Source organism: Grus americana, chromosome 14 (genome assembly GCF_028858705.1).
Source record: "Grus americana isolate bGruAme1 chromosome 14, bGruAme1.mat, whole genome shotgun sequence".
Classification (NCBI taxonomy): domain Eukaryota; kingdom Metazoa; phylum Chordata; class Aves; order Gruiformes; family Gruidae; genus Grus; species Grus americana.
Genome location: NC_072865.1, coordinates 4,179,493 through 4,204,982, shown reverse-complemented (window position 1 = coordinate 4,204,982; position 25,490 = coordinate 4,179,493). Strand labels below are relative to the sequence as shown.

The 25,490-nt window shown below is 47.3% G+C and overlaps 1 protein-coding gene across 10 annotated transcripts; it reads right to left on the bottom strand.

Moving 5' to 3' along the window:
• Window positions 1-2,730: 2,730 nt before the first annotated feature.
• SLC25A48 (solute carrier family 25 member 48) lies at window positions 2,731-25,098 on the bottom strand. 10 transcript variants are annotated; one of them, XM_054842070.1, is made up of 8 exons: window positions 24,763-25,098; window positions 23,228-23,271; window positions 19,656-19,727; window positions 18,797-19,061; window positions 17,411-17,659; window positions 16,021-16,154; window positions 8,732-8,868; window positions 2,731-3,626 (listed from the first exon to the last, which is right to left on the bottom strand). In XM_054842070.1, the coding sequence occupies exons 1-8, from the start codon at window positions 24,806-24,808 to the stop codon at window positions 3,530-3,532; spliced, it is 1,044 nt and encodes a 347-aa protein (XP_054698045.1). In that variant the 5' UTR covers window positions 24,809-25,098; the 3' UTR covers window positions 2,731-3,529. The 10 variants fall into 10 exon arrangements, with proteins under 10 accessions (XP_054698045.1, XP_054698052.1, XP_054698047.1 ...); XM_054842072.1 differs by lacking the exons at window positions 2,731-3,626; window positions 8,732-8,868 and adding exons at window positions 10,102-11,269; window positions 12,618-12,747; XM_054842075.1 differs by lacking the exons at window positions 2,731-3,626; window positions 8,732-8,868 and adding exons at window positions 10,102-11,269; window positions 12,618-12,747 and having other exon boundaries at window positions 18,809-19,061.
• Window positions 25,099-25,490: the final 392 nt, after the last annotated feature.

Here is a 25,490-nt window from a genome sequence, read left to right as displayed (position 1 = left end):
ACTGAATATTTAGAAGAAAAAAAAAAAAAAAGAAAAAAAAAGTGGCTATGGGCAGGAAAATCTGCAACCTTGCAAGAAAGAAGCTAAGCAACTTATTTGTGATGTGTAGATATTATCAAAAAATAAAAGTGATGCAGAAGGAAAGCACAGAATTTCTGTTTGAATCTCAAGTTCACATATGCTTCTGGTGCTATACAGTGGTCAGAGTCTGCATTTTGCTGTAGCACCTCATGCGAGTGAAATTGTTGGACCGGAGCTTTGCAGAAGCATTTTGACCCGCTGGTACAAAAACAGGATGTCCAAACCTTCCACCAAGTACAAAATGTATAAAATGAAGAGACTTGAATACTTTTGGTGCTCATGTAAATGATAGTTTTATTGGTTTAGCCATTGTTATTTCTACCTTTTATATTTCAGGTAGACAATAAATACAATAAATAACTTTTCTGTTCCCCCTTCTTATCGAAGAGGTTTGGATTTTTTTAAAGCTTTTTTAAAAACACCACTAAGCTCTATGTTTACTGATTGCTTGATAGGTGCTCAGGATTTTATTCAAAAATTCCTTCACAGTTCCCTTGGTCTTGTACTGGCATTGATCCCCACGTGCCAGGCTCTGTGACGGAAGGAAGAACAAAGATTGGGTTACCAAAGATTTTATAAAAAATAAAGGGTTTAGATGAAACAGTTAAAATATCCATTCTTTGGAGCTAAGCAAGGATTTCAAAAACAGTCCCTAAAGAACCGTTCCTTGAGCAGTTAGTGTAAGAATGGCTTTTGATGGTTACTAACAAGGTGACAGCTTGCACCGCCATATAGTTACAGCTGAAGTGATTGAAACTAGGCTGTTGTAACCCAGCAAACGCGCAGACAGAGCAGCATGAGAAGCTGGGTGAGACCAGGGCAAGGGGTCTGCTGGGCGTTGCGATGCCAGTCTAACAGTATTTCCCCTTGCGAGTTTGAAGCTAGCTTCAAGGAGTTGGAGACGCTGCCTGATCAGCGTCTTCCGTGTCTCATTGAATTACACAACAGTTTAGCTGGGTATGTAAATGAAGGATGCTTCACTGCCTCAGAAAAGGCATCTGGGGATTCAGGAGTCTTCCTGAGTATCATCACAAGTTTGAAGATGGGTATTTCATGCCCAAGCATCCTTGAAGAAACTGCAGCTTAGGTAGAATTAATGCTCCAGAAGAGAAGGAGGTCTCTGCCTGCCTGTCCCCAGCCACGCCGCTTCTGCACATCTGCTCTCTGGTTTTATATCATTGCTATTTAGTGTAGAAACACATTTTTGAAAGGAAAATAGACAAGCAATTTAAATCAAGTTCCTTTCCCAGAGATCTGTGTTTAAAGGTCCTCATGCTAGAGGGGTTTGGAGAAGGGAGAGGAGACAGTGGGGCAGAACCCATCTCCCTGCTTCCTCTGCCAATTTTAATAGCTCTCCATTGCCTCACACACGTTGCAGCATCTCATCATATGAAACACATTTCAAATTAATCAAACACGTAGCTACAAATGTTTAAATTATTAAAAAAAAATCCTTTCTTTTGTAAAAGACAGACAAAGACCTATAGAAAAGTAAGAAAAGTCTTACTTCACAGAGGTTTCTATCCAGTTGAGTCTGAAAGATGAGGTTCAGCCTTGTAATTATTGCATTTGAAGATACGTTGTTTTTCCGCATGTGTTCAGTTCCTTCCACAAAGCACGCCAACTCATGGCCGGGCTGTTAAACGAAGAAGGCATTACTAAAAGCTAGAATGTGTTTTGTGTTTATCTACAGAAAGAAGAAATACGTAATCCTAAACGTGGCAGCGTGTCACAATTACCCATAACATGTGCAATGGTTTTTGGACACACCTACAGCTGAGCATCAGAGGCCTGACATCTCCGGCCCCGGTTTGCTCAGTATTTAGCACCTAACCACAAAACAAGGTCTTGCAGAGATTTTCAAAGCAAGAACCTGTATCTCTGGATTTGTAAGTACGTCAAGCCCACAGAGGACTTTTGCCTGACTCTGGGCTTGGTTCTGATTGCACTGATAATGGGAGGACTTCTGCTTCCCTCCCCACCACTATTTGTCAAGCTCAGTCTTACTGCTACTAGGGTATTAAAATCTTCCTTATAACTGAAAGCAAAAGTTATGTAAGGAGCAAAGTGAACAAACTTAAACTCAGTTGATACTGAACTTCTTTAACAACTACAGGAGCTTACAAAAAATAGACTTACCTCAGCAATGGGAAGACATGAACATGACTGAAAATGAAAAGAGTGAGCGTTAAAATCCAGCATCGCTAGCATTCAACACACAAGTACATTTTTGTTTAGTTTCATGATATTCTCAAAAGCGATGTACTCACACTGACAGCTGTCTCCCTACACGGGCAACTTACAGAACTCTCCTCCTGAAAGAATAACAAGTGAGAAATCAGTATTTACTATCATCTACTTTACAGGCATGCATTTGTACAGAATTAAGGTGCTGAACAGCCACTTACAAGTAGACGGTTTGTATACCGGATAATTTCACGGACACTGCAATTCTGTGCTTGCACAGAGAGCAGCAAACAAGAGAAGAGTATGTATGACAGCATGCTGGCATTCATGTGCAACTCAGTCTGATGGGTGACAGAAGAATAGGAGGACACTCCTTTTAATTGAGTCTTCACAAAATTCCCATTCTAATATGGAAAAACCCAATTATAAAACTGATACCAGGTGCCCACTATTTTTTCCCACTAGCTTGGACAGCATTTTAGAGAAATCAAACGTGGAATTGAGTCACCTACTGCAGTGACTTTTGTTTAGTACTGTGGAAATTCACAAATGCTCCTCAGAAGTGATTAATTTGAACATTATGATATCACACCCCAACAGGAAACAATGGTTAAAAATCTGCGAAAGCATTTTTTTTTCATATGTGGGTTTTGTCTCCTGTGCTTATGTAAATTATGGTTCCATGAAAGCGAAGAGGCAATAATGTTCAGCATTGCCAAAGTTCCTGAGAAAACAAACTGGCAGGCTGCAAGCTGGTTTCCCTCTGGATTCAAAGCACGACCTTTCTCAACGAAAGCTGGTAATGCTGCTGGGGTCTGGTCAGCAGATAGACAAAGAGCCGGAGTTGTGGAGCGGTGCCTGGAGAAGGCACGCTGAATTGTCACGCTGAATTACGGCTGCCGCATCCGGAGAGCGATCCCATAGTCCTTGACTGTGATCCCACCTCTGCCGAGTGCAAATGCACGCAGATAAGGATCGGACCCTCTGAGTGCAAACGCTGGCTGCAACGTCGCATCCCACCCGTTCCCTTTGAAGCAGAAAGTAGTGAACGCAAAAAAATAGTCCTAGGTGACCGAACTGGTATTAAATTGGAAATTGTCTCCGATGGAGTCTCCAAGGCAGGTTGAATGTCTGCTGGAGCTTTCTGTGGCCACAGAGGTTTCCTTTTTTCAAGTTGCACACTTTGGCAGAGCAAGCAGCAACCCTTCAGGTTTCTTTTAGATCCCCAGTGTTGACTTTTAAGCTTCCCTCCTGGTATGCCTTAAATCCTGTTATGCCTCAAAGATCTCCTCCAAAAGCTTGAGCCTTCTGCCGGTCGGTCTGGCTGAAGGATGAGCACGATCTCTCTGGAAACTGTCCTGGAAAGAGAAAAACATCAGGTTGCAATTTGCTGGTTTTTTCTCTGGCATTTGCCTGCTGGCAAGGGATTCCTCTGCCAAACGCAGCTGCGCTCCTGCCCTGCTCCAAGGGGAGTGGAGGAGGCTCTGCCTGCGGCTCCTGCCCCTGCCTCGCTGGCTGCACACCGAGCACCGGCTCCGGGCTGGGATGGATGCTCCCTGCCTGTTCTTTGAAGTTCATCCTTAGGTGATTTAGTGAGGGAAGCGTACATCCCATCAGGCAGCCACAGCTTTCACGCAGGCCCCCGGGGAATACCTGTGAAAAGCCAGAAGCCCTCCCTTGGCAAGCTAAAGCTGGCAGCAGGCTACGTTGTGATCCACAGATGCACAAAAGCATATCGTGGGGAGGGATGGCGTTCATGAGCCGGGCAGGGGCCTCCTTCAAGGCACTGGGCTGTTAGAGAAGGGCTAAAATCATTGATGTGTGATCAGGAACCTGTGATTCCCTGAAAAGCACTAAAGAAACTTCCGTGATGGGTAGGTGTCTGTCCTGGGTTCAGGAACCAGCTTTTTGCTCAAGCAGAGCAGTGGGCGTGCTGCGCTCTGTTTCTTCAGCAGGTAAAGCCCCACGGCAAGAGCTAGAACAATTAGTTCGAAGCGTAAATCCCTAAGGGAAATAAATGATATGTAATATTTGTGGGACAACTGGTTTCTCAGATAGTTGAAAAAAGGATTTTACGTGGCTTTAAAGGAAAGAATTCACGAGCATCTTTGATTTAGCCAAGGTCGTGCAAGGAATATGGTAACAAGCCATGGAGAGAGAGGGGCAAGGGGTTCTTCCTGACAGCCAGGAGTTTCTACTGCTTGTTTTTAAGGAAAAGATGTTCATTAGAAATCCCATTTTGCCCAGTAGCTGCTACGCTCTGTCTTTGCAAGGATTTTACAAAATCTGATATACTTAGCAGGGTCTCTAGGGCCTCTTCACCTGAGGAACGGTGTCTCACTGCAGCTGCCATGCTCTGTAAGCGAGAGCGATGGGTGGCATAAATTGCGAGATACGTAATTGGGACCTTTCCATACATGAGTTGTAATTATGTTCGCTGCACAGTGAGCAGATCAGATAACTTCTTCCCAGGCCTACCACCCAAAATGACACGATCTGTATTTTTGTTACTAGTTGAAAATGAGACTGGCAGAGCTTCCAGAGCTGCTCCCGAGCTGCTGCCTGCGGTTCCTCCTCGCAGTCTCTATCTGCCGGCAGTGCCAGCGCTATCTCTGCATCTTTTAATTTCTCTTTGATTGCTTAGTGAGATCCGTCACATGCTGTTGTTGCTGCAGGGCAAATAGGTGAGCAGAGAAGCTGTATTCGATTTCAGGGAATCAGAAATCACCAGAAGTCAAACTGGCAGACAAAGAACTTTCCACGTATCGGTTAGAGCAGTAGTGGATTGGGCACTGGTTATGGCTTCTCTTCGGAGAATTTAGCTCTATTCTGGCATTCAGAGGCAGATCCAAAGACCATGGAAATCAATATTTGCTGCCATCCCAGCAAAAAACCCCAGCTTTTTAATATAATCTTTAAACGCTTAGTTTTGATATTTTAAAAGTCTTCATTTTGATGACCAGCTGCGGCGATGTATTTTCATTTGTGTGTTAAATACAACCAGCAGTTTACATTTTGTCCTCATGTCTAGGAGTCTGACCTCCCTCTCTTCCTCTCCCTTAATCTCTCTTTGAGCAACACAGACCAAAACGTAGAGAGGAAATAGGGGTTTCCTGACCATTGGTCAAAAAACCTGAAAGAAACTCATAATAAATTCAGTAGCCAAATCGCAGCAGGTAGGAAGGCGACTCCGTGTCCACTTCCCTCCGAGGTCACAAACCCACCAGCCTCAAAAGTCCAGAACAGGTATTTGGAAAAGGTGAACACTCAAAACTCTCCCAGTGTAATTCTGTGGTCTCTTACAGGCAGTTCCCTCTGGATCCTTTGGAAATCCTCATCTCCTGTCCTGTACATTTTTAGTTTATGTGTATATATTTTGGGATATATTCTTTTAATGCACCCATTAAGAGAGGTTGATCAACCGAAAATGCCACATAAATGTCCAATTTCCAAATAACTATTTTAGCCCAGTCAGCATGAACCCCCAGATCTTCCGAGTTCTCATGACAGAATTTGCATCCCACTGTAGTATTTCCAAGAAACTTTGTACAGTTTGGGGTTTTTTTAATGTAGAAAAAAGATTCCCTGTAGAAGAAAAAGAAACAAGATAACACACAAGCTTCTTTTACATTTGCTGTGTACGCTAATCAAGATGTAAGAGCTTACAAAGACCACAAATGAAAAGATGCTATTGATAGTTTCATTTTCCAGAGATAAGGTGGTTTGGAGTATTTTTTTTTCCTTTCTTTTAGGTAGATTCTTTTAGATGGAGATAGCATATGCTAGTGTGGAAATAAAGGAAAATAGGGTTATTCTAATTCCTCCACGAAAGGGTAAACCATAGCGTAGTAATAGAAAGATTGCCTCTGACAGGAAGGTGTAAAATCCAGATGAACTCAGGGAACATTTCATGTGCCAGCATGAAGAGGGCAGTGGCACCTCCTGATAGCTCTGCTCTGCCCTAGCAGATGGACCACGGGATGTCCTCAGGACTCACCTGTAGGTCATGGAGTCCCCATTACTTTCAGAAGCATTTTAATTAATTTGAAGCCATTTAAACTAACTAATCAAAACTAGCAGTGCTCAGGAGCTGTGAGAAGTGGGGGAAACACCTGAGAGGAACCTTCAGAGCTGCGAGTCATCTTTGTTTCATGCAGTAGTACAGTCACCAGAGCTTTCCTGGGTTTTCTAGCAGGCGAGCCAAGCTTTCCATGCTGCAGTGATATTTAGCAACAGCTGAGGCATCTAAAAGCAAAAAGCCCTGACAGTAACGTGCCAGCCATGCTGGGTGTTGCACATATTGCAAGTGCATCTCACAACCAACAGCCTCCAGAAGTAAGCAGAGGAAAATAGGAATTGTCCACAAAGGTCACCGTTTCTCTTGTATTTTTTTCCTTGATGCCATTGCTCTCCCTTCAGCATCCCCTTTTGTGGACCTGACCGCTTTCACCCCAGGAAAGAAAAACATTGCAGAGCTCTCAGATCATAAGTCCACTCACCCTTCCTTGCTTGTCCCACTGTGAGATGACCCTGGGTGCTGGATTTTCCTCTCAGCACAGCATGCAGAGGAAGGTTGAACATGTAGGACAGACAGACAGCACTAAGCATTCACTCCGTGGCTGCGTTAGAGCCCTCCACCAGCTATACCTGCACTGCAGCTTGCTTTCCATCCTGGAAGCACTGAAAAACCACATGCAGATTGCTTGATGGAAGCATGGCAATCACAATTTAATAACAAAATAAGCATGGATATTGGTTCACACCTAGTTACATGAGTAAGAATAGGCTGGCCCTCTTCCATGACTTGGCACGATTTTCCATGCTATGTGTACAGCAGGCTACGCTAGTGCTACATGTTTTGAAACATGGGGGAATAGACCAAGAGCCGGTCCAAACCACGAAGATGCTTTTACAGCAGGCGAGGCCGTGCCGGTGCCAGCCTTGAAGCACCGAGCGTTAGGCAGCACGGCTGTCTCAGCCTGTGCTGCCCCCGTTGCAAGATTCTTGTTTCTTCAGATCTTTCTCCTTGTGACCCAAAGTTACCCATCGCTTTCTCCGTCATTCAAGAAGACCTTCTTATTCTTTTCAGAGATTTGGTGATCTACAGTCCAGTAGCTTTGGTATTTCACCTATATTAAGAAAGGATTTCTTGATGTATTCAGCATTTTATGTCTTGCAGTGAGACCTCATATGGGACCGTTAAGACCCTGTTAAAAAGCTATTCTCCTTCTGCTGCATGTATGGCTCTTCGCAGATTGGTCATTCCACTGATGTCTGACGGGAGCTGTTGCAGGATCTACAGTTTAGGAAAACTGCTTTGAAAATCAGTGTAACTACCTAAATTTCCCCTCACTGCATGACTCAATTCCCTTTGGAGCCTACCTCTGGAAGGATTCTTTACATACTACTTATCTAAGTTGGCAGTGATCAGTCTATGCATCACTACAGCAGCATATATAGGCAGAAGGTGGCTATAGAGAAAGGAAGCTTGTGCAGTTCGTGTTCAATTTAGCAACTTGAACTTCTTCCCACTTCTCTCCTTGGATCTCACCATTTCTTCTGGCTCTACACTTTACCTTTGTCTTCATGAGTACAAGACAGGCATTGGCCTTCTTGGCTTACATGAATGCAATGTCAGGAGAGAAGTCTCCAATAGAACAATCTCTACGACAAAACAGGGAACTTCAGATAGACCAAGGAGATATATTAGATCTTAATGCCTGCAAAGGTGTCACCTACTCCTGTCTCAGAGTACAACAGAAAAAGAGAAACTGAGATGGGGACTCTGATCTCGCCTTCCCCCAAGGTGTGGACACGGCGAGCAGGGACTCCCGAGCTGTGAGAAAATCTCAGCCTGGCCCACAGCCATCACAGGCAGGGCTTCAGCAGGAGCTAAAACCTCTGGGGGTGAGCTCCTGCATGGGATGTCAGCTGCACCCTGCCTGGGAGAAGGACATTATAGGTGCCCAGCAGCAGCAGGGATGCAGGAACAGGGAGGTGAGGTGGTCCCCTCCATGCCCCCTGCCCAGAGGGCAGCCCCAGCCTGCTCCCACCTCGCACCATGAGGCTTCTCCCAGCACCAAAGACCTTCTTCCAGGTCAGGGCTGTTGTCCAGAAAATTAACTTTTCACTGGGAGATCGGTTCCTGTTTGGTTTTTGTTTTTTTTTTTTTTAAAATGGGGAAATAAGCTACTATTACCTTTTTTTCCTTCCATAGCACTACATAGTCTATAAACTGGGAAAAACAGGTACACAGCCAGCATCTCATTAAGTAATATGGGGTGTTGTAAGAGCTGGAACACCACCAGCAACATGAAAGGCAGGCAATTGCAGACTCATTTAAGGCATGACAGGTCTGAGTATGTTTTAATATCCTAGGCAAGAAGAGCATAGAAGTAGGTATCCCTGGTCCTTCTGGTCTCCCTTTTCATTTTTTACCAATTTCAGGACTTACTGCATTTACCTCAGAAATGTGGGGCTCTGTGAGCATCTGTGATCTGAAGTTGGCTTCTCGCACTGCAGCGTGCACGGTGCTGGGGAACGTGGCACCGACGGCAGGTCACTACGGCCACCGCACTGACGGAGGAGCAGGTCCGTATCCTGAATTATGTTGACACGAGGGATTATTCTTTTGTGTAATTCAGGCACAAAAGCACCAACGTACGCAATCAGCGCCCCATACAAGGGATGTGAAACACCTATGTGTATGGCTGTTTGCCTGCCAGGCAAGGCACTGTTTGCAACTCCCATCAGCAGGTCCCTGAAGAGGATTCTTTAGAGATCTTAATTTCTATCAGTGGATGATGATATTGATATTATCTCTACAAATTAATGCATTTGTTATATCACAAAGAAAAACATTCACAAGACACAGACCTGTTGAGTTTCTCAGTGTGTAAATTGTAATTGCCACCTGTCATCTTCAAGACACTGGGCTGACCTGCTGTGGCGTCACCCAGCCCCCCCCACCATCCCCCTTTCCTTGGTGACACAGCCAGGCACTCACTACATCAAAAGCAAGACTAAATTATTTACTGGGCTCTGTGTGCAGGGACCCACTGTGATCCATCACAGCGATGGGTACAACCATGCCAGAAAGTGCTGTACCTCAAACGCTGCTTGTCCCAACCCCGCTGTGCCTGACCCAGCATCAGCCCGACCTCCTGCGTGGTGCCAGGGCTGCTGTCACCCTCGAAACCCCTGTGGTCCAGCCCGGCGTTGCTGGTTTGTCTATAAATGCTAACGGGGTGATACACTCATTAACCAGGGCATGCAGGGCTTGCCTCCCACACTGCCAGACTAGGGAAGCCATTGGCAGAGCAGGGTCACCCCAAAAATCACCTGCACGCTGCCCGGCGTGGGGCTGCCCTGTAGGGAAGGGAGCGTGTGGTGGTCTGGCAGCAAACCTGGACTCGGGGTTGAATGGAGCAAGGCAGAAAGAGATTGCCTGGCAGCTCAAAAGCAGCACGGCGAGCGGCACACGGCCATGCCCCGCCACGGACGAGGATGCCATCAAGTGGCCAAAGCCTTCCATTCACTTCACTCTTGCTTTGCATATTTTTATATCAAAAACTTTCTGCCTTCTGCCCCCTTTCAACGCCAGATAGTCCGCAGCTCTCCCTGACAGCAACTTCTGGCAGGCGTGTGTTACACAAGAGTTTTGTCCTAGTAAATCCTGAGAATCCTTGTCAAAATTGGTATAATTGGATGAAGAATATCAGGGAAGATCACCATGTGACTCTAACGTGGGTCTTAGGGCTTTATGCCCAGGGGGACACTGAACACACCACACCTGGGCACCATGAGGGCGGGGTCGTTCAGATACACAGCTCATTGCAAACCTCATCAGTTTAATTAATTCACGGTCCATTTTACATAATGCAGGCAGATAAACAACATCATTTATCTGCACTGAAAAACCAGTCTCCCCGAGTATTATCCCTGGAGACATATGATATTACGCATCTAGAGAACATGTTTTACGTATATGCATTAAAATAGGTAACATGGAAAGGATGAATCCTTAAATGCAGCCAGCAGCAAATACTTGTGTGAAGGCTCATCAATTTTATCCATATTGTTTATCAAAAACAGTTCCCTGTGTTCTCGCTAAGCTCAGAGGCACTGTGAGCCTCCTTGCCTGCAAGTCCTGAGATGAAGCAACACCAGCTCTTTCTCCCACTTTTTAAGACCGGTGTTGTGGGAAGCCACACTTCTGGTTTTAGTTCAGGCCTCAGCAAAGAGGAGTCCAAGGTTGGGGACCCCATTTCTGGGTACTGCTCCAGACCCAAGATTTTAGGCACTTTCCGCTGAGGTCTTCAAGTCTTGTCACCAAGTCCTCCATTCATCCAGGGAAGAGGATGCAGGAGTTTCTCTTTGCTTCTCCTCCTTTTTTGGAGGAAAGCTGGACAGCTGCTCCAGGTTGTCTTCAGAAACCTTTATTGAGGGCATCTGCTAAAACTGCCATTGCTGGGCTTTTTCACCAGAGTTGTTCTTCTCCAGAGGAAGATGGGGGGAACCATACATTTCCCAGAGGACAATGTTGTCCCAGACTGTTCCCCCATGCTGCATGTCCCTCTGCGTGCGAGGCTGTTACCCCTCAGCCTCTCCTGCCAGTGCCACCAGAGTCCTCTCGTCCTAGCAGAGCTAGGTTCTTCTTGGTTTTTGGCATCAGAAGCTCCATGATTAGAAAATAAACCATGGAATAGTCATGATGTAAAAAATCTTGGAATAATTGAAAGGCTGAGGTAGACCAAAGAGAGACCTGGGGTGCCCCAGTCATCTCAGTGGAATTGCAGCAAAGAGCTGGAGGTCTGAAGCTGGCCTGTGCATTTTAGAGAATAGTTTGGGATAAACTGCATCCTTTAAAGAGACTTCCTTTGCCGGTGGTCTCTCAAGGCTGCAAAGTGACGTCTGCAGGATTTGGCCGTTGGCAAGCTGGACTGTCACGTCAGGGAAATCAGACGGTCTAAGAAGATACCTCTAGCAGGTCCCTGGAGGGCTGCACAAGATGAGTTAGGTAAATTAATAGGCAGCCATCTATATGGAATGCAGACTTGTTTTATTGTTTTCAGAAGAAAAATAGCAGCTTAGTCTCTGAATTTAACATCCTCCTGTCTGCCAGTTTAATTAATATCTTGGATAACAAACTGAAGTTGTTGAAGCCCTTCACATCTTTTCATGATAATCTTGCCTGAATTAAGGCAAACAGGAGCGTTCTGTGATGTAAAACATAAGTATTCGTTCATACAGGTAGAGTCATCCATTTCTTTGGTCCCAAAAGCAAGCTGGGATTTGGTGGGAATCCAGACTTTCCTATATAAAAAAGCAACTGCACACCCATCACACCTCTCCCTTTCCTTATCCGCAAAAAAAGATGAGCGTGATACACAGTGTTGTATGAAAGACGCTTCCTCAGCTGATGTTGAGTGGTCTGGTGTTGGGTATATCTCACTCGTGTGGGTAAGGGAAGTAAGTTGTTCTCTCAGCTCAATGCACAAAACATCATTGGCGCAAAAGCCCAACACCAACGTGGGAATTATTAAGGTGTTCATAGACAGCAAAGATTTTATAAGAAAATGGGCTTTGGACTTGATTGAGCTGTTGCAGTTTTTTGAGTCCTCCAGGGACTAAGTCCGTGGCAGAAGAGAAAGCAGATGCCATAGGTGCAGGAGCAGAGTGTTCAGTCAGAGCAGCTGAGCCCTCACCAACACCACACTTCTGATTTGGCTCAGGAAAGTAGGAGACTTTCAGGTCTTCTTGGCAACGCTTTTGAAATAAGAAAGAAGGAGGTTTGTAACGTACTGCAGGAAACAGCAACAACTGCCAAGAATAATCTTGCGTATTTAACTGCTAAAAAAGTTTCTGTAATCAGATATTTTTAATGCTGCTCCTTTATGTAACCCTAGGATTAAGAGGGAAAGAGTAAAACTGTGAGTTGATAATCAAGACACTTTGAAAGGGTTTAATTTCAGGTCTGTGTAGATGGATCAAAGGAGGAAATGATATTGCGCAGGGACTTTAGTGAGAATGATATTTCGAAACTTACAAAATGTTAGAGAATATTCTTCCAGATTTTCTTTTCTGATTCACAGTCATCAAAACAATCACAGCAAACAGAATGGATTGTAATGAAATTCCACAAGATCAGGAATGAAACCGAAATCCATCGGCACATCTATTGTCTGCTCCAGATCCACAGACCCAAATTTGAAAAATGTTTGACTATTCAGAAGTAGGTACCCATGTAAGTTATCTGACTTTCAGAGGATCTATACAAGTGCAACTCCATTTGTTTCAAAGATTAATTCTCTAATTTTAATAAAGCTAGAGGGTCTTTATGCGCTGACCTGGAAGTTAAGGATTGGTCTCAGTTTGGTCTCTTTTCATTGCTTTGAGAGAAAGTTCATAGCCAAGAAACATGGCTGAACTCATTGGGAATCCTCGCACTGCATTGACCGTGATGCCCCTAAAAAAGACCTGTTGGGGATGGAGAAAGGTTAGAGCACAGGAATATACTGGCTATTTTAAGAAAAAGAAGAAAACATTGAACGAAGTCATGGTGGGATTCTGAAGAACCAAATCTTGGTTTGCTCAGGAGATACACTCTCACTGCTGGTCTTTGCTGAAGTCATTCTGGAAAGAATGTCTGGAAAACATTGTCTGAAAGTCATGCTGGAGAATGGAAGCGCAATGGCAAAAGTCACTGGTTTGGTGTCATTGTGCTCCATGCTCCCTCTGGACCCCCCTCTGTATCTGCCAGCACAAGCTACAAGAGGTTGAGGGTAAAAAATGGCCTCACACCACTGGTGTAGAGCAGAAAGCAAGAAACCTAAAACATCTTCCAGGGTTGTCCTACCTAGCTGCAGTTCCTCCTTAAGTATGTGGGGATCGTGCAAGCCCCAGGGTACCACAAGGTGGCTGTTGCTTTCGTGCTGCCAATGCTCTGACCTCTGGGACTGTCTATGGGTGCAGAAGATGTTTGGGAAGTGGAGAGGGAGCGGTGTGGCTGCAAGCCAGCCCAGCCAACACGGGCACTGTGCCACGCAGACTAATTTGCAGATTTCACCTTTCAGCATAGAAACAATTTTTCAATCAACAGAAAACTAGACTCACTTGCTGAGAACTAGCTCTCGCCGCTGGCTTTGGGAAAAATATTCGGTAGAAGCTCATATTTTCACATGCGGGTTCCTAAGGTCAAGCTTTGGTGCCCATATGTATCCCAGTGTTTTCTTTCATTAAGATAATAAATATGAATGTATACAGCAAGGCTTCCTTATTCTGCTCAATATATATTTTTTTGAAAAGATGCTGGCCCCTACAAGAGTTTTTAAGTGCTCGAACAGTAGAGTGCTTTCTGGAAAGTGGAGAGGGGCCCTTGTCACTCCTCGCTTGGCTTGTCTCCCTTTGAAAATCCCCCTCGCTACAAACACTGTTGCCTGGTATGTGCGAGGGTGCGCACAAACCACTCGCTCTGGGGTGAGCCTGTTTACAAAATGATGATTGCAGGGAGTATCTCTGCTGGCCTGTTTCTCACAAAACCGCTCCGTTAACCACCCAGGCTAATCACTGTGGCCACTAATCTAAACACCAGAAGTTCAGAATAGACACAAAAAGTAACATCAGCAAAGCGAGCACCCTTCCAGGCTTCACAAAGGCAAAGCTCCCACAGCTACTGTAAGAAAGCATGGAAGATCTTGGCTGCAAGACCAGAAGCCCATAGATTTAAGCCTCTAACCAGTATTTTCCCTGAAATACTGAGCTCTGCTAAACAAGACTATATCTTGTATCCAGTAAATCCAGTGCATGATGCTGACTTGTACGAGACACAATCAAAACATCTTCACATTGTTTAGGATAGAATTTTCAACGTGAAATTGCAATGTAGGGATGTTTAGGATATTACTTGATTTATTGGGGTGTTTTATTTTGCTAGGAAAGATAGAATTTTCTGGGAGGAAATTCAAATTTTTGCAGTATCCATAAAATAACATGAGAGCGCCAAGTTAAATAATAATGAAGATTTATGAAGAAAAACCCAGAGGCATAAATTTTTCTCATTAGACTGAACACACCTGACCATGGGGAAAGAAGAGGGCTATATTTGGGGTTTTTTTGTACACCAGGCAATTATTTTCAGCACTGTGAATACTGTTCCTTTTTCCCAGAATGAAAACATCCAGAGCTGGGTTTGCCGTTTATCTGTTCTGTGTCTCCCAAGATATAAAAAGATTTTCCTTATGAGAGAAGGATCTAGTCTTATCATCAACTATTACTTAATCCTATTGCCAGCTTTGGTCCGAGTGCCAGGTATGATAACGGAAAAACTGTAAGCAGCTCAGCTGTTAATATTCAGGCAGGACAAGGAAGGTAGAGGATGAGGATGGAAAGAGAAGGGAAAGCACGTGGAAATTCCTTTTTCAGCCACCCTGTGTTTTACTGTGGAACTGCATGCCAAATCGTAGAATCATAGAATCTTTAAGGTTGGAAAAGACCTCTAAGATCATCAAGTCCAACCATCAACCCAACACCACCATGTCTACTAAACCATGTCCCAAAGTGCCACGTCTACACATTTTTTGAACACCTCCAGGGATGGTGACTCCACCACCTCTCTGGGCAGCCTGTTCTAATGCTTGACCACTCTTTCGGTGAAGAAATTTTTCCTAATATCCAATCTAAAACCGAAGGTGCAGGGTGGCCTGGGCAGAGTTTGGGGCACCCTGACCCTCCTTGGACCACCCAAGCATGATCCTTAGCACCTCTGTGGGTCCCTGTGTGTCATATGAATGTGGCTTTCTTCACTCGACGGCAAAAAACGAACCAGACTGCAAGCGCCTGTGACAGCTGCCATAATATAGTGGCATGTTGGCAAATATTTAAATCACACCGACTTGTGATTTTGCAGGTTATTTTCCTCTTGGTAACTTGTTACTTTTCCCTCAGAATGTGAAAATTAACACTTTGGAGCTAAAAGCCCACATGATGTTTTGATGACAACTTAAATACAGATTTATTTCAATATCAGAAGATGTCACTTCTCATAACCATGCAGCACAATAAAGCTGCAAACCCTGGTTCTCTGCCATTCACATTTAACTGAGGCAAAGTTTGCAGTTAGAGCAAACAACTTTTATTACACTAATAGATAAAGTCAGAAAAAGGAGATAAGGGGGGTTTTTTTGGCATGCAGACCTTCTTCATGCTTGAAGCTGAAGTAATTCTGATTTAAGAGCATTTTCAGTCGACTCTATCTTGGTGGGAAGTGAGGGTGAGTAGTGCAAACAGCAGCATCAGTTCCACCAAAGCATTGCCCAAGGCGACCAAACGCACCTTGGGTGCCAGCGCAGTCCCGCTGGAATCCGTTCCCATTGAGTTTGGGGTCAATGGGAAACATTTGACCTCTGCGTTTTATAGAAGCAATCACAGAGGCAAGATTTTCTACTCTGATTTATAAGTCAAATCATATCCACAACTAAATTCACTGATATGAAGTCTTATTTTAAGTTAATTACACCAGCAGACCTTGACCCCCAGTCATTCATTTTGTCATTGCTGTAAGGCACATTATTACTCTCACTATTATGATTTAAAAAGAATCTGCACTACAATTACCTCCTCTCATTATTGTAATTTAGCAGTAACTGGCTTTAGCTGTCCCTCAACCCTGCAAATAGGTTTGTAACAGCCATTGTATTTCCCAATTGAAAATTAAATCCCTAATACCCAGATTTTACTTCAAATATCACTTACTTTTAAGCCCTCGTTCTGGTAGCTCTGCAAGATACAGTCAAGGGTCCCTTTGTATTTGTTTAAATAAACTCCATCTGCCTGAAGTCGACTTTTCACAACGTCCATTGGAGTAGCAGTCCCCCAGGAAATGGCTCCTAGAAAAATGCAGAAGTATTTGAACAATTTCTTCTCTATATTTCCTTCACCGCAGGTCAGTGAACTCAGAAATTCATCTCCCATCTACCACATCATATTCATGGGATTTTCGTTTCAGGGTGTTCACCCTGCTCAGGCACAGGAACAGTATTTCTGGGAGCAAAGTTCCCTGTTTCTGAAGGAACCATTGCGATGTTGGGGGTTATGCTGGTAATCAAATGCAGGCAGCGCAGGAGATGCTCCCCCAGGTGCAAATACATCTTCTGCCATGCTTCTGGTAGAGCATGGATGTGCCGTGGGAAGAGCCCAAGCTGCAGGGAGCTGCCACTTTGGGCAGTTTCAGAAAAACTGGAGTCCTCAGATAATACTGTTGAAAAGCAAATTTTAAGCTGAGAATGCAAATAAGAGGGTGGTCCGTCTCATGCAACCAGGGTTAGGCTCCACACGGCTGAGATATATTGTCATTCCTATAAAGAAACCATCTATTTACATTGATTAGCCTGCAGCCAGGCGGGATGTTTTCCCTCTCTGAAGAGGTCAGCATGTAACCGAAATACATGGCCCACTTGGACAGATGAGAGCTTGTTTGGACCTACGTGAGTGCTGGGACATACTAGAGAAGCTGTCTAGATGGGCCAGGGCTCTGTTTATTTGCAGGAGAAGCAGAGAGTGCATTTTGTAATCATTACCTGAGCTAAGGACTGATCTGCATTTAGGGGTCTGCAATTTAGAAATGGCCCAGAAATGGGGAGTGGGTGCAGGGGTGACCTTACACATGTAAGCGTGGTGGGGGATGCACATGCCGGTCTTACTGGCAGGTGTACGCAGGGGGAAAAAAAGGAGAAGCTCAGTAACAGTCAGCTCTGCTTCTGCTGTGTGTGGTGCACGCCCTCCTGGTGGGAAGCCAACAGGGTGAAGTCCTCTTCTGGAGGCATCTTGGCTGCTGTGTATCACTGGCAATGTGATACGTGGGCTGCCATGAGACATCCAGGAAGATGAAGGTGCGGGCTGTTTTCCTTCTTGCTGACGTTGAGCCCGATGAAGGTCTGATAACACGACTTCCATAAAGTTTGTCAAGTCATAAAGCGTAGCCGTGGTGCCAGGGGACCTGGTCCTGGGGAGGAAGGCTGTTCAGCTCTATGTCCTCTCCTGGTGACCAGGAGGATGCGGTGGCCACTGAGCCACCCCCATAATCTGCCCTGGGAACCTTCCTGTCCTTGTTTTGCCAGTGTTGGGAGAAAAAAAGGGTGCTTACCTGCTATACCCCCTGCCAGCCAGATGGAGGAGGGATTAGGGGAAATGCATCCATCAGGGGTAATCCAGCCACAGAAATATGTGTAAGGGATGAAATAGAGGCAGTACCCAGGAACGTCCCTCAGAAGCATTGCTCCCGCGCCTCGGTATATTCCTGCTATCCCCTCTTTCTGTAGGACTGTCCTAAAGCAGTGAATTGGGCCTCGGTACACAGGAAATCCAGGAACTGTGGGCTTTAGCTTAATGTTTGCTGCAAAAGAAGATACAACTGTTATAACAGCTATATTGCTACAAAACTCCTCTCAAAAGCCCACTGCCACCAAACAGACAGAAATCACTGCCATCCATTTTCTTTTGCTGGGATCAATATGTAGCATGGGAAAAAAAAGTTTTAAGAAAGAGGACTTTGGTCCATTTTTAAAAGATGCTTAGACACTTCAGGACAGATTTTTCTTAGATGCATTGCATGCCTCCCAACAGGTATGTGCTCAGTGAGATTTCCAAATGAGTTTAAGGCTATGTGCCCAGTTTTCATAGATTTTAACCACATCTGGTGCCAAGCTGGATCTTTGGAAGCATTGACATATTAGGAGTTTGGCCCTTATAATGTAGAAGACCGAGGTGCTTTTGGAAAGGGCATTAGGTTGCTAACCTGCATGGAGACTTTTAAAAACAGACATAGTATTATTTTATCAAAGCAATACAAAAATGTCAGTATTTCACAGTTGAACACCACAACTGTAACCATGAGAAAGGTATTTGTGAAACCACTGAAATCCAAGCTGTTCAGCTCTGAAGCTGCGCCGTCTCTTCCTTTGGCTGCGCATGTACTCTGGTGGGGTTTGCTCCATGCTGGCAGCCTGCGATGAAATTCTGCCGCTGTCTTGAGCAGAAGCACTTCCTTCTGCCTGCAGCTTCTGGAGAGGTTACAGCTGCCCACTGCCATCCTGCCAGCATCCCCTCCTGACCCATCTTGCCTGCGGCTGGGTACCTATAACCCTCCCCCAAATAAGCTAGCAGTTTTCAAACGTACATGTGAACTTTTTGCTTTTGAACAGAGGAGGGTGGAATAACAGAGAGTGGTTTATGGGCAAATAGATGTGGGACTGAGAGGTGCAGCAGTAGATGGGGAGCTGGCATTGCTGCTGGCAGCCGTGGTGCTGCTGGTGGGATCTCCAGGGGACCCGACAGCCCCAGGACTCGCTGTTCTGCCCCACAGCCACATGTTGAAGGGGGCTCCCCTGGCTCCTGATCCTGAGCAGACCTGCCCCTGTGATCCCAATCAGCTGGAAATGCCAGAGGACATCTGATCAATGTCATTGATAAAAACCCTCCCCTTGAGCTCAGCAGGATGGGGTCCATCCTGAGGCAGAAGGAAGCGTCCTACCTTGCTTCCTACCTTTGATGTACGGCTGCATTTGCATCTGTAGCCTTATCTTTACCAGGTCCACAGGAGTGCCGATGCCCACAGAGATGAACCCTGCCACCATGCTGGCCAGAGCCACGTCGGCGAGTGCTGGCGTGCGAGATGGGTCTCCGTGGCGGAGCTGGCTGAGGAGCCGTTGCGTGTTGCTGAAGACGCCGAACACCACCGAGCTGTAGACAGCGATGCTGGCCAGAGGGAAGGACATGCCTTTGAAGAAACCAGCCACCTACCCAGGGAAGGGAGCAGGAGTTAAGACAGTAAACAGGACTGAGCAGAGTAGACCCCAACTTTTCTATCCAGCAAGAAGTGTAAATCCAAGTATCGGATATCTCCTAGAACCAACCATTTGCACATGCTGAGCAAATGAAAATTAATTCATACTGCTCAAGACTTGTAAAGATTGTGCAGAATACAGGATATGCTGAAAGCACAGGAACCCATGTAAAAGTCCCTCTTTTGGCCAGCGTCTTTCCTGGCATCACCAAAGTCAGCAAGATACCTGCAGTGGAGCTTTGCCAGCAGGTACAGGCAAAAGAGCCACTGTGGATGTAACACCCCGACCCATGCGGAGACGTGGCCAATGTCATTTATCACTCCCTGCCAGGGATCTCTCTTTTCCCTATAGGAGTAACCGAGAGAGTTACCTTAGAGTTAGCAAGAGAAGGCTGTAGGAATTTGCAGTCTCAATTTCACCAACTTTATTGGTCTTCATACAACTGCTGGTGTCAACAGTGATTTTGTACAATTGCTATACGTATTTATTTATTTATTTATCTATTTGCATTTTCTACCAGCACTTTAAGTAAGATAAAGTACTTACAGACTCATTTCTGTACACAGTGAGAACACAGTTGAGTGTATTTCCATACCCTTGTCCAGCTTGCAAACGAGTCTGCAAAAGACATTCATAAAATGCAATTAAAATCCAGTGCTTCCAGCCCAGTGAAAGCTCATGCTACGTAAACAATGTGTACTTTGCTTTGAGAGTGAATCCTCCAAGTAGTAAAGAAAACAGAGCAATAAAATAAGATATATGTGCATCCACCCCCCTTGAACTTTGCCAGAAGCAAGGCTGAACGGGACCTCAGAGGTCTGAAGCTTTCTGCAACATCTGGAATCGATGACTGTCAAATTGCTCTCGAGTGCAGACCAGCTCCCCCGTCCCGGCACAGTGCTCGCATCAGACTGCTGGTGTGCGGTGCTGTCATTGGCAAGGTCCCGATTTATGTGGAAATTGGAGAGTGATCTGGTCTCCCCCGTTTGGGGACTCTCAGTGGAGGTTGGGATGCGTTGCTGAAGGATGGAGAGGAGAGCTCCCCGGGAGGCTTCCAGGGCCCTTCTGATCCAAGGTGGATTTTAAGGCACAGAAATTCTAAACGGAGCCAAAATAATTCAGCTCCATCTCAGAAATTCTCCATGCTTCACTCAAAAATACATTTTTACATCATTTCCAACAAAGACATTTTGTTTCTGGAAAGCAATGGTTATACGCCTTCCAAAAAATGCCTACAACAGCTGTAAGAAATGGCGTGTAAGTCACGACAAAGCCTATGTGATTCAACATGCTTTCCCCTTCTCACACATATATATGTATATATGCAACATATATTTAGATCATCTTTCATTCAAGCTGCTCACAAGTTTGCAATTAAAAAAATCCTGACAAGTGATGCATTTTTGGGGCTTAGAGATGTGCAAAGAAATGGAAACCCTGTTTGGTTTGCAGGACCTGGGGCTTCAGCAATTAATCTTGGCTGAGGCCAGAGCTCATTTTTTATAGGAAGACATTCACATTGTGCTCTGTCGGGGATGTTTTTAGGGAATGGGAACAGCATTTCTGGTCATATCCGTCAGCATTGCTGCTATCAGGAACGACAAAATGAAGCCTGGAGGAACAGTGCCCGATGCTCTCCAGGGGCTCAGCCCCGACTTACACCAAGGTGAAGCAGGAATTTTATTTGGGAATTTAAAGCCTAAAGGAATGAGTGTCCTCCAGAGTTTGTACCTGGGGAGAGCTTTTGGACAGCAAGCAGCAGGTTGAACGACACAGTCGTTTGGGCCAGAGCCCTGCAAGAGGCTGGTCAGGGGGTGCTGCCGTGGGACCCGGCCGGGGAGCGAGAAAGACCAAAGCCCGGGCTCACCCCAGGGCGGCTCCGCGCAGCCGTCTGCCCACACCGAGCACTGCTCTGTGCCTGGCCAGAGGCCACGGAGAAGGCGGCAGTGAAAGCAGAATATTTACTGAGCCTTTACAAACAAGCCGATACGTGAAGACACCGGCTACAGCTCATGCAGTGCACATTGTGCAACGCAGGCAGGCCCGGGCCGTGGGGGCAGACCTGTGCACGCCGTGACTCACGTCGGGGGTGATGGGGCTGGGGGGGCACTGGCGGGGAGGCTGGCAGCACCCCAAGAACCCGGGACAGGGCGATTGCGGTGCACAGCCCTGCGTTCCCTGCTGGCTTCATCTGCACGCTTAGCCCAGACGTTTCCATTTTGCCTCCACGGGCTTGGTTTTTTTCTTTTACACAGTAACCAGGTATTTAGAGGTTCAAGTTAATGTATTTTTTGACTAACTGAAGCCAACTGGGTGTCCTCACAAGCTGCTCCTCACACAAATGCCCCTTTGTCTTAACCAACAACACCTGGCACCGAAATCCCTGCTGGCATCTCTGTCAAAGTCAACAGATACCAGTATGGATTGTCCTCAGGAAACTTCTCCTTTCTGTTACATTTTAATTAGTATGATAGGGTCTCGGGTGACACCCAGCAATGGAAGAAAGGTCTGGGGAAATTAATGCAATGTGGAGGATGAAAAGTGAGTAAATGTAAAATTTAGAGTTTTGCAAGGCTGTGGAAAAACAGCTGCTTGGGTTTGATGGAAGCTGCGATGCTGGGAAGGGGCCAGCTGAAGGAGGAGGCCTGCTTGATGGGAGCCATGGTGCAGGTACCACATACCCCATCCAGCCCTTCGCTCGGTCCTGCCCCCTCCTCCAGGTGGGGAAGGACCCCCCATCCCCTGGAGGCTGCAAATGCCGCTGAGCTGCCCCTCAGCTGCCTTAGTGCTGTGTAAAAATTCTCCTTGCCACTTCTCTTGCCCTGAATTTGGAAAGATAACAAGTCCGCCTACTTGGTATTCCCAGGCAATGTCCAAAGCCAAGGGCAACAGAGGGGTCAGCCTGACAGTTGTCTTTATAAGCGTTGAAGGATGGGCTTGCTCTCTCTTGGCATCCAGAAACTCCATGCTTCCCAGCAGGATCCTCTCAGTTGTTGCCAAACTCCCCCAAACCTGGCAATGACGCCCTGACAGCCAGCCTGAGATGGGGATTGCCTTGGCAACCCTGGGCAGAGCCTGCCTGCGCTGCCCGTGCCCTGGCCCTGCCCATCGCTGGGATGGTGCAGGCAGCCTCGCGGCTCCTCCCGCGTGGGGTCTGCGCCCATCCTTGCACAGTGATGCTCTCGAGGCTGATCTCACCCTAGCAGCTCCAAAAGGATAGTGCTGGCAGGCCACCTCCTGATCCCAGGAGAGCCGGCTGCGTGCAAGGGGATGGCTGTGATGGCTGGGGAGGGATGTGGCATGGGCCGCGCTGGACCCTGCCTCCTCCCCATTGCCCTCCAAGGGTCTCTAAGGTGCAAACAAGACTACCGGCTCTTGGGTTTGCCACATCTGACAGCCCAGCAACAAGGCTTGAACCAGATCAGAGCACGTGGACAGAGCAGCTGAAGCAATGAAAGCTGGCCAGAGATGCCTATCACACTGTACAAAAGCAGAAAGGAAAAAGGAACAGGATCTTCCTCTATATCTCTGCATCAGTAGGGTTGGTCAACTCAGTTGGGTCAGGCTGTACTGGTGTGTGCATGAGCTTGTCTGCATCATGCTAGCAAATATCTTCTTACATCTCTAAATACTTCCTTCTGAGGAATAATCGTCTTGCAGGAATAATAAATATTGCCTCTCATAGCCCCAGGATAAAAATTTCAGCACTCTGCTCTTCCAGCGTTGCCAACACTAGGAAAACACGTAAAAGTGTGCCTGCAGCAAAACAAATATAGTTCCCCTGTTGCCCTTTGAATAGTTGTCTGTTGCAAAGTTCAATAAAACATTGTCAGAACTGTTCAATAAACCACACATTAAGTAAGGCCAGGTTTAATTTTCAGCATTAATCCTCAGCAGAGGAATTCAAACGTATCAGCCAGTTCTTTTAGTCTCTCATTCAAAATGCATGTTGGAGAGGAAGAAAGGCTAAAGTCTATGAAAACATTTCAACCCAGGCTAAATTCCCCCTTGGGGTGATGAGGGAAGTGAAGGTCTTTTGAAGCGTCATCTAGAGAGGCCACTTCCCCATCGGTGGGGGTTTGGGTGGTGACATGAGAGCACAGTTCAAAAAGGTTTACCTTGATTGTGTCCAGGGGGTGGCCCACAACCACGCTGGCAGCTCCTGGGGATGAAAGTAAAATATTACACAAAACATTGAAGAAGCTTTTGTGACAGGACAGGAAGCAATGGATTTACAGAGGAGGAGAGATTTCCATAGGAACAGCCATACTGGGCCAGAGCAATGCCCAGCAGAAACACTTGTGCATCTTCCCCTGAAAACTATCCTGGACTCCATCAACTTTACATCTCAAAGGCATTTGAGCAAGAGGAGGAGGTGGTGTATATGTATGAGCTGTCCATGGCAGTTTTCAGGGTGTTTGTGGAGATGGTGGGTAGTTTGTGCTGCTTCCACATCTGCAGGTCTCTGTGCAAACCAGTGTCCCCAAGCACTTTAGAGACTACATGAAATTTCTCACTTGTAGTGAATTAGGACTGAGAAGACCATCATGTCCTTGGGCAACACGTTATGACTTTACTCAAAAATGTGTTATAAAATGTCCCCTCTCCTCCTGGACCTCGACCTGAGACCACCTGTGGTCCAGTGCTGTGCATGAAAACTGGCCGCTGCCGCTGAGCACTGGTGGCTCTTCACTGCCCGGACACCCTGTCCCACTCCCGGGGGTGTGCGGCAATAGCACAGGATCAGCGGGGCAGAGCGAGTGACTGCATCCTGCACAGCCACCACAGGCTGCAAAGGTCCAAAAATCAGCTGCTCGAGTAACCCGTTGGCAGAAGTTCTGGGGTTTTTTAGAGTCAGCTAACCTATTAACCTCGCCTGGCCGGTCAGGATCCGTGAGCCATCTCACACCCCCTTCCTGAGCCTGGGCACAGCTCTGGTCTGCGGCTGCCGGTGCCACGATTGCCCCTCTGTCCTGCCGCTGCTGCATCCCGTCCCGGGGCAGCTTAGCCGTGCACCTTCTCTGCTGTTAAACCCAGCGGCGACTTTCCGTTCTGTAAGGATCCTGCATTAGTGGTGTCTCTAGAGACCCTCGCGTTTTCTTTTCTTTCTGGTATCTATTTTCCCGCTGTTTGCAATCAGCGTTTTCACCAGACCGGATCGATACCCCTCCCTGCCGTCGCCGCCCCGGCCATCGGCCTGTTTGCCCTGCGGGGATCGCGGGGTCGGAGCCAGGCGGTGCCGCTCCCGGGGGTGTGTGCGGCCGGGGGACCCCGCGTTGGCTGCTGCGACCCCCGGCAGCTCCCGGCCGAGCCCGGCGGAGCTTCCAGCCGTGAGAGCAAGGAAGGGAGAGCCGGCGGGGGCCGGGGGCGTGCGGGGTGGTTGTGGCAGCCGCCCCCCACCTCCCTGGGCGCACAGCAGCATCACCCGTCCCGACACTTCAGTTTTAAGTATCCCGCCTGTGGAAATTTGATTAAACTGCACTTCTGAGCCAAAGCAAAGCAAACCGCGCATCGCTGGTTCGAGCACGCCGGTCGGAGGCACGGACCGTAGGTGACACGGAGGATTTTATTCCCACGCACGCTCGTGTGTGTGTGTGTGTGTGTCCCCTGCCCCCCCCGCTGCCTTTCCCCTCGAGTCCACGGCACCACTTACCGCCCACCCAGCCCGCCGCGAAGTCCTGCAGCTGGAGGCTGCCCATGCTGCGCCGCCGAGCCCGTCCCGCCGGCGGGGCAGGGGTCCCCACCGGGCCGGGGATCCCGCCGAGCAGGGGGTCCCCGCCGGGAGGGGATCCCGCCGGGAGGGGGGTCCCTGCCGAGCAGAGTGTCCCACCGGGCAGGGGGTCCTCGCTGATCAAGGGTCCCCACCGGGCAGCGGTACCTGCCGAGCAAGGGTCCCCGCCGGACAGGGTTCCCCACCGGGCAGGGGTCCCACCGGGCAGGGGTCCCACCGCCCGCTCTCCCCGCGGCAGCCCCGGCGCCCGCCGCACGGTGTCTCCCAGCCCGAGTGACATCACGCACCGGGGCTTAAAGGCGCCGCACAGGGGCCGGCGGGGGGAGAGACCCGCCCGGGCGGGTGGGGAGGGTCTCGGTCAGGCGTGGGGTGGCAGTGGGGGCAGCGCGGGTGCTGCTGGTGGGACTGATGCTGCCGGCTGTGGGGTACCTGGGGTCAGACCAGGGTCCTCTTTACGCCGAGGAGGTGGAAAAGCAGCATCGCCCCTTCTCCGGCCGGGAAACAGGGGAGGGGGGTTCTGTGTGGAGGGGGAAATAGGGATTATTGGGGAGTATGCTATAAATTCTCAAATTAAAGATGTAAGTTCAGAGATAAAGGGTGTATCTCACGCAGCTGTAATCAACTGAAAAACATTTCCATGAGCTTCACTG

What these genes read in the sequence shown, in the direction of transcription:
- SLC25A48 (XM_054842068.1), bottom strand. Translation starts at nt 24,808, where the DNA reads ATGGGCAGCCTCCAGCTGCAGGACTTCGCGGCGGGCTGGGTGGGCG. An exon ending in CGCGGCGGGCTGGGTGGGCG is followed by an intron (nt 23,272 to 24,762) that starts GTAAGTGGTGCC and finishes TTTCATCCCCAG; the next exon opens with GAGCTGCCAGCGTGGTTGTG. An exon ending in CTGTGTACAGAAATGAGTCT is followed by an intron (nt 19,062 to 19,655) that starts GTAAGTACTTTA and finishes TTCCCTGGGTAG; the next exon opens with GTGGCTGGTTTCTTCAAAGG.